The following is a 9,869-nucleotide window of genomic DNA, read 5'->3' as shown; positions in this document are numbered from 1 at the left end:
TATTGTGGGTTCATCATGTTGTTAGAAGCCGATCACCTGAAAAGGTAGAAACAGACTTAAAAAAGAAAAATCTGTGATCATACTGGGTTGTATTCTTAGTGATTAACAAAAGTATCTTTCAAATTAAGTGATTCATTATGTGTAAACAATGTTAAATGGCAATGTTTTAAGGACCTATAAAATTGTTTTCACCCAAATTATGCAATATAAAATTAAAAATAATTATTTGATATTAAACTATGAGAACACAATAAGAAATTCTGCTAAGATTCTGAATTTAATAATTTAAATATATGAAAGTTTATATTGCAACACAAAACAAGCATCATTCAGCTTTGACACCGAAATTGTATTATCGTCATAGCTTATTATATTTTCATAAATTCCATTTGTAACAAAATTTTATTACTAAGTCTAAAATGAGATTTAACAGTCAACAGATTACCAATTTTAAGAATCATTATTTTCAAAAAGTCTTTGGTTATTGCATTTAGTTTAAAAATTGATTCAAAATGCTTTAATAATGTACACAAGAAATCTGCACTGAATGAGATGATAATTGAAAATGATTAATATATTTACATAACATAAAGTGTGTCAATGCAATACTTCCTATCATAATCAATTTAGTATATAATCTAACGTATCATGTAAATATGTTATGGGTATTTCTTATAGATTACATTTACTGGTAAGCAAGTCATCATTACTTAAGATATCATGTAATTAAGAGAAATTAAGCAAATGCATACTACGAAAAAACCAGAATGTTTGGCACATATCACACTTGACTTGACTTTCAAAATATTATTTACATCAAAATTCTTTATTTATATTGATATAATAAACTAGAAACAAAGCCAAAATCTAATAATATCTCTCAAAATATTGTAAATTTGAAGTTTGACAGATGCCGTCTTAATTTCTAATCACTATATCTTAGCTCATTTACATGACCCTCGAAAATGGTAAATAAAAAAGTAAAATATAGAAATGCATTTTCAAATACTCACGGCTTATAAAACGAATTTTCACGAATTTTTGCAATAAAAAATATAAACAAGACACATGAACAGCACAGAGTTTGGGGCCACGTATTCTGGCATATAGTGTTGTCACGTTAATACCGCTTATGTGGAACTTTTGAAATTTCATCGGTTATGCGTATAAAGAAACGTTGTCAGCGTATCGTTTATTATAAAAAGCTAATTTTTTCCTGAGTTAATAGAGTAACTTCAACTTCAAAAAATTAACAATGATCTGGTTCATGTTTTGGTTTAATTTGATTGCGATAATATCTATTTTACAATTCATCGAAAAAAGAAAATTCCTAAGTCAGTTTTGATGGAACGAAACGCATATCCTTGTTATGGCAATTTTTATACTTATGTGTCAAATTTCCTATCGACAAATAAAAATATTCCCTGGCATTATAAAAATAGAGTATAATTTTGATTAAAATTAAAATAGAGTAAAATAGATGCTATTTATCTATTTTTTTTTAATATTTTCTAAGAAAACATTTTTAAAATGTTGTTATAAATGCGAATGTTTGGATGTTTTTTAAAAAGTTTCTCCAGATCGATTGCATGTATCTTGAAATTTGTCATTGATGGAGAACATAGTCCGGAAGAACACATAGGCTACCAATTAAGTTTTTTTTTATTCCACGCGGACGGAGTTACGACAGCTAGTATTAACATATATTACGTACATACAACATACATATTTGAAGAAAATTGAAAAAGAAATAGGCCACTGTAGCCGCAGTTTCTCCGCAAAATTGAAACCGCGCGATTGTCGCTGTCTAAACTAGCGCTTAGTTTAAATATGGGTTATAAAATGGCTATTGTTACTATGATTACATTTTATCCCTGCATCCCTGGGCAAGACACACCCTGGCTTGTACGCATGCGTTGAAAACCTCGAATAGGGACGACAAAATTTGTTTACATCGATAAAACTTTTAACATCTAACTTGAAAAATGTACAGCTCTATAAAAATGCCTTTTTTCTCATTCTTATTATGAAGGTCTGATAATTTCTACAGATAAACCTCACGCATCAAACAAAACGCAGAACAGGTACCTCTATTTTAAACATTGTTAGGGGTGGTACTAACAATTCGTGGCTTGAACATAAAAATGACTATCGATGTTTCGATTACATGACAACCCTAGTATTGTAGCCCATCCCCTATCGATTCGCACCGTCAAAGCCTAATTTTGTCTGTAGGCCGCGAACATTAGTTTAAAAAGGATTCATAGGTAATATCTTAATAAAGTATATTCAATCTAATTTAAATGTGGTTTAGATATATTTTTCAATGGCCGGTTAAATGAAATGTGACGCCTTATTTCGTAGATTTTGAAAGCGAGATGAATTTGTGCTATTGAATCCAACGACTTAAAGATAAAAGTTTAAAGTTCAATTTCCTTTGTTTGAATATTAAATGAAAATCATTTTTAGACCCCAGCTCGAGGCTTCGAAGTATGAAAAGCTAGCTTCAGCGAAGAAGGCGTAAATATGATTTTGGACTGAATTATGTTATTTTAAGCGTTAAAACTTAAAAAATATACGTAAAATGTACTCTTTTAATGATGTTTTGTTACTAAAAAGGTTGTGAATAAGCGTTATTAAGAATTGGAGTGAAATTGTACTAGTAATAAGAAGAAAAGCTCATGTGTCTGTACTCGAGAACTTACGTAGTTACTGAAAGCTTACGCTTGGATAAAAGTTGACGGTGAGTCTATTCCATAACAATTTTCTTTAATAGTTATATTTGTAGAATTATTTTCAATTTCCACTGGTCCAAAAATACGTTAACGACTGTACGTGCTAGTGCAGAAAAGACTTAAAAATCAAGACTTGTTTTTTTTGGGTTGGTTGACTTCGCACATATCTTTGAATTTCTTCTCAGATATGTGCGATCACGATTTTTACCTTTACCGTAAGAACGTAGGATAAATTTACATATAACCAGGGCTATGTACAGGCTTGACCAGCGTGGTTGACTACGGTTTAGTCACCCCTCACTTAGTTTTGGCTGCAAGCCCATTAGTGGGATGTATAATGAGCTGATGATGAAGAGAGGTGTAGGAGACGTGGTTGTTCACAGTCAATATGCTGCTGTTACTATTGCTGGTGGGGCTGAGCATGGGAGTGCCGCAGAAGCCCAACCTGGACGCTATTCTCAACCGCAGGACAGATGTCTACATAGCGGGCTTCTTCCCATTCGGAAAGGGAGTCGAGAACTCAAACACTGGTATCTATTTACTGCTAAGAAAGAACAACAAACTTATCTTTACTTGATTACTATCCCTAGTGATAATAATTACTTTTCCTTTAACAATAATTCCTTAAAAATGTATATATTACTTTCAGTGCGATTATTTTACACTGTTAGCAAAGCTTGCCAGTGGCACTGAAAGTGTTAAACATAGCCTGCAAGTTTATATGCTGCTTATTTTGTAATCATATATTATAATTTGATAATTGTATAAAAGAGCACACATAATTGTAAACATCAAGAATTCTGTAATCTCTACCTCCCCCTATAGGATACCGGCGTGAGTTATTTGTAAAGAGTGTTGTACCAAAGCTATGTCAATACCGCTGTAGGTCGCGGCGTGATGCCAAGCGTCAAACTGGCGCTGGACCACGTCAACGAGCATGACTCCGTGCTGCGTAATTACCGACTGCACATGTGGTGGAACGACACAGAGGTACCCTCACTTTTCTCATGTAGCCTGCTGCTCTATTAAGTCTCCCTTAAAAGTTATCTTGTCTTTGTCCAGTTGACAAATTTACGATCATATTCCGAAAAAATTTTTATCTTAAAAAAACATTTTCCTCCACGGTCTGAAACAGCTGACTGTAGCATGAGCTCACCAATACAGCTCAAACCCAGTAAGCTATTTTGATAACCTGTTATTTGCCAGTGCAACGCTGCGGTGGGCGTGAAGTCTTTCTTCGACATGATGCACAGCGGACCACACAAGCTGATGCTATTCGGCGCGGCCTGCACGCACGTCACTGACCCCATCGCCAAGGCATCTAAGCATTGGCATCTTACACAGGTAAGAGATCAGGGTCACCATAACTGTCCAATAAGAGTACTTAAATCAGTAACACTTAAATAATAAAATACTTCCCCATTTTTGTTTCAGCTATCCTATGCGGATACCCATCCAATGTTCACGAAGGAGGCGTTCCCCAACTTCTTCCGTATCGTGCCCTCTGAGAACGCTTTCAACTTGCCGCGCATCCGCCTGCTGCAGCACTTCAATTGGACAAGAGTCGGCACCATCTACCAGAACGAACCCAGATATGCTCTGGTAACTTTGCACATAGATGGTACTCGTCATATTAATTCTGTAGTATTATTAGATGTACTCGAGACCTCGTTATATGTTCCAGGCACACAATCGTCTACTGGCAGACTTAGATTCTCACGGATTCGATATCGACGAGACGCAGAGCTTCGCAACTGAAGTAAGAACTGCACTAGAGAAGCTAAAGGAAAAGGACATTAGAATAATACTCGGAAATTTCAATGAGACCTGGGCCATGAAAATCTTCTGTGAGGCATACAAGTATGTGTTGGCTTATTCCATAGTATATAGTATTCTACTGCCAGCAACTTGCAATTAAATCGAAGGGTAGCTACTTCACATATTGCTATCTGTTTAGGCTGGAGATGTATGGACGCGCGTACACGTGGCTGTTGCTGGGCACGTACAGCGAGCGGTGGTGGCTGAAGCGCGGACCGTGCGCGCGCCGCGAGCTCACTGCCGCCCTCGACACCGCCCTGCTCACTGACCTGCTGCCGCTGTCTACCACCGGGGAGACCACCATCTCCGGCATCGTATGTACTGGACACTTTGGCGCAAGCACCCTGGTGCAATCCCTCAAAGATCTTGTGATTTACATCCATTTACATCCAGGCGCAGAACTTATCAGATCCTAGTCTGGAATAATATGTACACCGGTATGATCTCTTCACAAACGTTGTTATTAATTTTTTAGACGGCAAAAGACTATCAGATAGAATACGACCGAAGGAGAGGTCTGGAGTATTCAAGATTCCACGGGTACACTTACGATGGTGGGTAAAAATGAGGGAACTATATAGAGAGTTTATAATAATTAATTAGGTGGAGTTTTCATATTAATAAAACTGTATATTCGAAGGCATATGGGCGATGGCACTGGCCATACAGACGGTGGCACAGCGGGTCAAACTGAAGCACAAGGAGAAGACGGTGCAAGACTTCCGCTACCGAGACAAGGAGTGGGAGCAGCTCTTCCTCGACGCTCTCAGCAATGTTACATTCGAAGGAGTCACCGTGAGATTGCATGTTTTATTATTTAGGACATTTTATTTATGGAAGTCGAAGAGCTAGGAAGACAAAAAAGCAACTGTAATTTCTCTTATTCTATTCTGGTTTGAAATTATTTTTAAATTCCCAGGGTCCAGTAAGGTTCTACGACAACGAGCGAAAAGCATCGATCCTTCTCAAGCAGTTCCAGGGCGATCAAGTTGGAGAGATAAAAGTCGGAGAGTACTGCGCGGAGAGAGATCACCTGGATTTAACCAGCTGGGAATCTTTTAAATGGGTTGGCAAGTAAGGATTATGAAATACCTAATTTTGGTGTACGGAAATTTAATTATACTTTTAATGACGTGAAACCAAAGTAAAAATAAACTGGTATAGCCTTGCATACAATTCTCATAGATTGACAAATGTTCTCATACATACAGACAGACAACGATATAGGATTAACAAATTAAATTCCTTCAGGAAAATGAAACAGGTGCATCAGTACTAAATGTCCTTTTTAAATCCAGGAATCCCCCAAAAGACCGAACGTTACGTCTCATCGAGCATACTCAGGTGAACATCACCATCTACACCGTACTGGTCTCCTGTTCCGTGCTCGGCATCATCCTGGCCACCGGCTTCCTCGCCATGAACATACACTATCGTAATCAAAGGTGACAATGATTAGCTGTGCTTCATAATACTTCTACTGGTAAAGAGATTTCGTGATTTCAGTGTAAAAAATCAGACTACATGTGGCATTACGTCGACAGATTCCTTTTTCTGCTTTCACATAAAAAAAATAGTAACTGTTATGACAAACATCGGTCTCCTGAAGTAATTTACTAAATTGTTTTAGTCAAAAGAATGTTGTTCAATTTTCTTTCTTGTAGATACATTAAGATGTCATCGCCACATCTGAACAACGTGATAATCATCGGCTGCATCTTCACCTACATGAGTGTCATCTTCCTCGGCCTCGACTCCAGTCTGGGCAGCTTGGGTATGTCCTTATCTACCTTCTGGATTCTGTTCTGTTTGCATTGTCATAAATATCTTTGTTTACACTTCTCTTTGACGGATCGAAGGTAAACTAATGCATTGAATATTAAACTGTCATTTAACAATATCACAATGCTCTTTATGATTGCTTAAAATACTTTCAACCGTAAAACCTTTAATTGGTGTTTTCAATTTATAACTTCTTTGATCCTATAAACAGTTTATATACAATTGTAGAGAGCTTTGGAATTACATAATTGCATACCGTTACTAATAAAAAAAAAAACATTTTAAAAGCGATATTGTAAAAGTGAAAAGGCTCACTTCGGACTCGCATGTTGCTGGCACACTGTCTGTCACGCTGGAACGCCATCTGATCTCATCAACTTCATTGATTCTTAGGTCTTTCTCAGGAACCGTCGCGACGAGGTAATAGCTTGCTCCCATACCCACAGCTTCAGCTTCGACCCTGGGCAGAATGGAACCCGCTAACCAAATTTTGGGAACTTGGGCCCCCCCTTGTGAATTTAGTGTTATGATTCTGAGAAAGACCTAGGCCGTTTTCTAGGTCACCGGAGTCGACAGCATGTTTCCAAGTTTTGGTTCATTTGGTTATTCCTTTTACCTTCATCCGTATGCTTCTATCGGCCGATTGTTTGTGTGGTTTCGTGTGTTTTTATTTACTTTAAGCTGTATATTTGTCAGTACGTTGTGAGATACTATCGCTTTGAGGATTAACGATATTATTATTTGCAGCTCTCCTTGTACCGTCATCTATTCGGTATCCTGCGCTTGCGGACGCTACCATCGCCTTCTGTTCTTTGTTTGTAGTTATTGCTCATTAATTACTTTTATTCTTGCACTAAATTTTATTTAATTAAAAGAGTGAATTAAATAACTTGATATAATAAAATATGTTAAATATTTTTCGAGTAAATAGAATGTGTAATATACATTCGCGAAACGTTTATGATTTAATGTCTGGGTCTACCTTGTTCAGGTGCATTTCCATTCATCTGTAGCGCGAGGGCGGGTCTGCTGATGACGGGTTTCAGTTTTGCATTCGGCGCGATGTTCTCCAAGACCTGGCGCGTGCATTCCATCTTCACTGATGTTAAGCTCAATAAGAAGGTAACAAATGGCCAAGATCTTTTTGTCCTCCCAATATCATGTTCTTAATATTTGTAATTTTTCATACTTTGGAAGATTCTTACATTTATCCTCTATGTCATGAACTAGTAGTATTCCTGTTTTCTTGTCTATTATCTTACCTATTGTGTTGGTATTTTCAGGTGATAAGAGATTATCAACTATTTATGGTGGTCGGAGTTCTACTGGCTATAGACATTGCTATTATGAGCACGTGGCAGATATTCTATCCCTTCTATAGAGCTACAAAACAGATGGAGCCATACGTAAGTTATACGATTACTTAGTTATATTATTTCTCAAGTTAGATTCCAAGTAAGTTAATAACGTATGTGGACTTTAATAGCCTCATCCGACAAGTGAAGACATCGTTATCGTTCAAGAGAATGAGTACTGTCAATCAGAAAAGATGACCATTTTCGTCGGAATCATTTACGTGTACAAGGGACTCCTACTGGTAAGTGTTTGGTAGAATAATAATTAATTTCGTAGTAATTTGTAAGAATTGCTTAGGTTCATCAATACCTCAGAATTGAGGGTCGATTTTGTCTCTGGCTTTTGCACTAACAGTAGAAATTCAACGTAAACAAGACTATATCTGCTATTACTACTTCATATAAGATGATCTATATTTCTTACTTAGGTGTTTGGAGCATTCCTCGCTTGGGAGACTCGACACGTATCCATTCCCGCGTTAAACGATTCTAAACACATCGGTCTGTCTGTCTACAATGTGCTCATCATGTGTATTATGGGTGCACCCATCGCTCATGTAAGTTACATTTAACACACATAACACAATTCAATACTTAAAGTGTTTATATATGTTGAAAATGGTCCTTTGAGTCCTATTATTTTATTGCAGGTGCTCGCGGACCATAAGGACGCCCTATTTGTTCTCATATCTATCTTCATTATATTCTGTACAACGGCCACTTTGTGCCTGGTATTTGTGCCCAAGGTTAGTGTTTGTTATGCCATCAAACTTTTAAAAGACGTTCCAAAATAAAGAATAACTTATGTACTATTTATTTTGGTATATCTTTCATTAAGCTTTTCTTACACAGCGGTATCACTGTCTAATGAAACAGCTTCATGGTTCAACTATTGTCAAGATTTTTCTTAGAGTAAATATGGGTCTAAACAAGATCCTGTTTTCCCAGCTACTAGAGCTACGTCGTAATGGCCAGCCGGGCGCGGCGGGGTCTCGGATCAGGGCGACGCTGCGGCCGGCCACGACACACGAGTGCCGCGACCCCGGCCCCGAGCTGGAGCGTCGGCTGAAGGAGCTGCGCCAATATAACAACCGCTACCGCCGCACGCTGCAGGCCAAGGAGAACGAACTGCAGGTAGAAAATTCATGAGTACGTGTTGAATACCACTCCACTGTCATCGTGGAAACCAATTATATCACTCTCCCCAGCTTGTCCAAAATCTTTTTTATCCTTCACTCTTACTTTCGAAGCCAGTTTGTTTTTGCTTGCTGTATGTTGACAATGCCACGCATTGCAGATGTTGCTCAGCAAGCTGGGCAGCGACGCTAGCTCGGAGTCTTCTACACGGGAGTCGCGGTCGCCTGCGCAGCGCGTGCGCCTGCCCACTACCAAGGAGAACATCAGCCATCCAGGTTCCCACACAAGTGTTACAAGTCTAAAGCCTATTCATGCTATGCTTTCTAAAGACTATTTAATCTTGGAGGACAGTAATATTACGCTTCTGTATGGTGTATCCTTCAAAATGTATGATATTTTAGCTTTAACAATATCAATTGTCTAATTTCTGTTTATAATAATTGCAGAGACCAGCGATATAACGTCAGTGTGCAGCCTCAGCGCCTCGGCTGGTGCGGAGTCAGAGTACATAAACCTGCAGAGCCAAACCAGCATTGAGAAGTAGGTCCAGTCCATAAGCAATTAGGTACAACTTGTAGTTTAGCAAAAATCTAAAACAGCAAACTGTTTTCAGGCCCAAGCCCTCCGCTCCTCCAGAGCCAGTAAAAGAGGTGACCATAAAAGAGCCGAAGAAAGAACAAACGAAGAATGTATCTTTCAAGAACCACCTGGACTACACCAGCCCGCCGTCTTCTAAAGCTGTGCCTGAAAAAGACCAGCTCGCTAAACTGCCTTATGGCTGGTCTACTGAGGTAAGCATTAATAAAAAAAGAATATAAATTATCAGTTGACCAAAATGAGTTCCTGGATTTATTTCTTTGTTTAGTACGTTGAAACCAAGAGGAAATTGGGTATATTAATTACCTCTCCCATTTAATTTATCAATTTCTTTAGGAACCCCCTGAACCACCAAAGCCTATCACTAAGCCATCAGAGCCGGTGAAGGCGGAGACAAAGACAGTGTCCGCGCTGAAGACCAGCGATTCTAGCACCGCCAAGTCTG

At 38.2% G+C, this 9,869-nt stretch overlaps 1 protein-coding gene across 1 annotated transcript in view; it reads left to right on the top strand.

The window, feature by feature from the left end:
* Nucleotides 1-2,598: 2,598 nt before the first annotated feature.
* The window catches only part of LOC106128843 (gamma-aminobutyric acid type B receptor subunit 2), a 9,859-nt gene continuing 2,588 nt past the window's right edge, over nt 2,599-9,869 (top strand). Inside the window, exons 1-22 of the mRNA XM_013327307.1 lie at nt 2,599-2,743; nt 3,119-3,265; nt 3,622-3,725; nt 3,942-4,079; nt 4,170-4,337; nt 4,420-4,595; nt 4,693-4,867; nt 5,029-5,107; nt 5,194-5,348; nt 5,473-5,627; nt 5,852-5,998; nt 6,218-6,327; nt 7,327-7,457; nt 7,619-7,741; nt 7,822-7,932; nt 8,119-8,247; nt 8,341-8,436; nt 8,639-8,824; nt 8,988-9,102; nt 9,274-9,367; nt 9,441-9,618; nt 9,761-9,859. Coding sequence (XP_013182761.1) covers nt 3,124-3,265; nt 3,622-3,725; nt 3,942-4,079; nt 4,170-4,337; nt 4,420-4,595; nt 4,693-4,867; nt 5,029-5,107; nt 5,194-5,348; nt 5,473-5,627; nt 5,852-5,998; nt 6,218-6,327; nt 7,327-7,457; nt 7,619-7,741; nt 7,822-7,932; nt 8,119-8,247; nt 8,341-8,436; nt 8,639-8,824; nt 8,988-9,102; nt 9,274-9,367; nt 9,441-9,618; nt 9,761-9,859 — 2,811 coding nt within the window. The 5' untranslated portion in view covers nt 2,599-2,743; nt 3,119-3,123. The remainder of the gene's footprint in view (nt 2,744-3,118; nt 3,266-3,621; nt 3,726-3,941; nt 4,080-4,169; nt 4,338-4,419; nt 4,596-4,692; nt 4,868-5,028; nt 5,108-5,193; nt 5,349-5,472; nt 5,628-5,851; nt 5,999-6,217; nt 6,328-7,326; nt 7,458-7,618; nt 7,742-7,821; nt 7,933-8,118; nt 8,248-8,340; nt 8,437-8,638; nt 8,825-8,987; nt 9,103-9,273; nt 9,368-9,440; nt 9,619-9,760; nt 9,860-9,869) is intronic.

Source organism: Papilio xuthus, unplaced genomic scaffold (genome assembly GCF_000836235.2).
Source record: "Papilio xuthus unplaced genomic scaffold, Pxut_1.1 DF828662.1, whole genome shotgun sequence".
Lineage (NCBI taxonomy): Eukaryota > Metazoa > Arthropoda > Insecta > Lepidoptera > Papilionidae > Papilio > Papilio xuthus.
The sequence above is the reverse complement of the archived record's forward strand: the minus strand, read 5'-3'. Positions and strand labels throughout refer to the sequence as shown.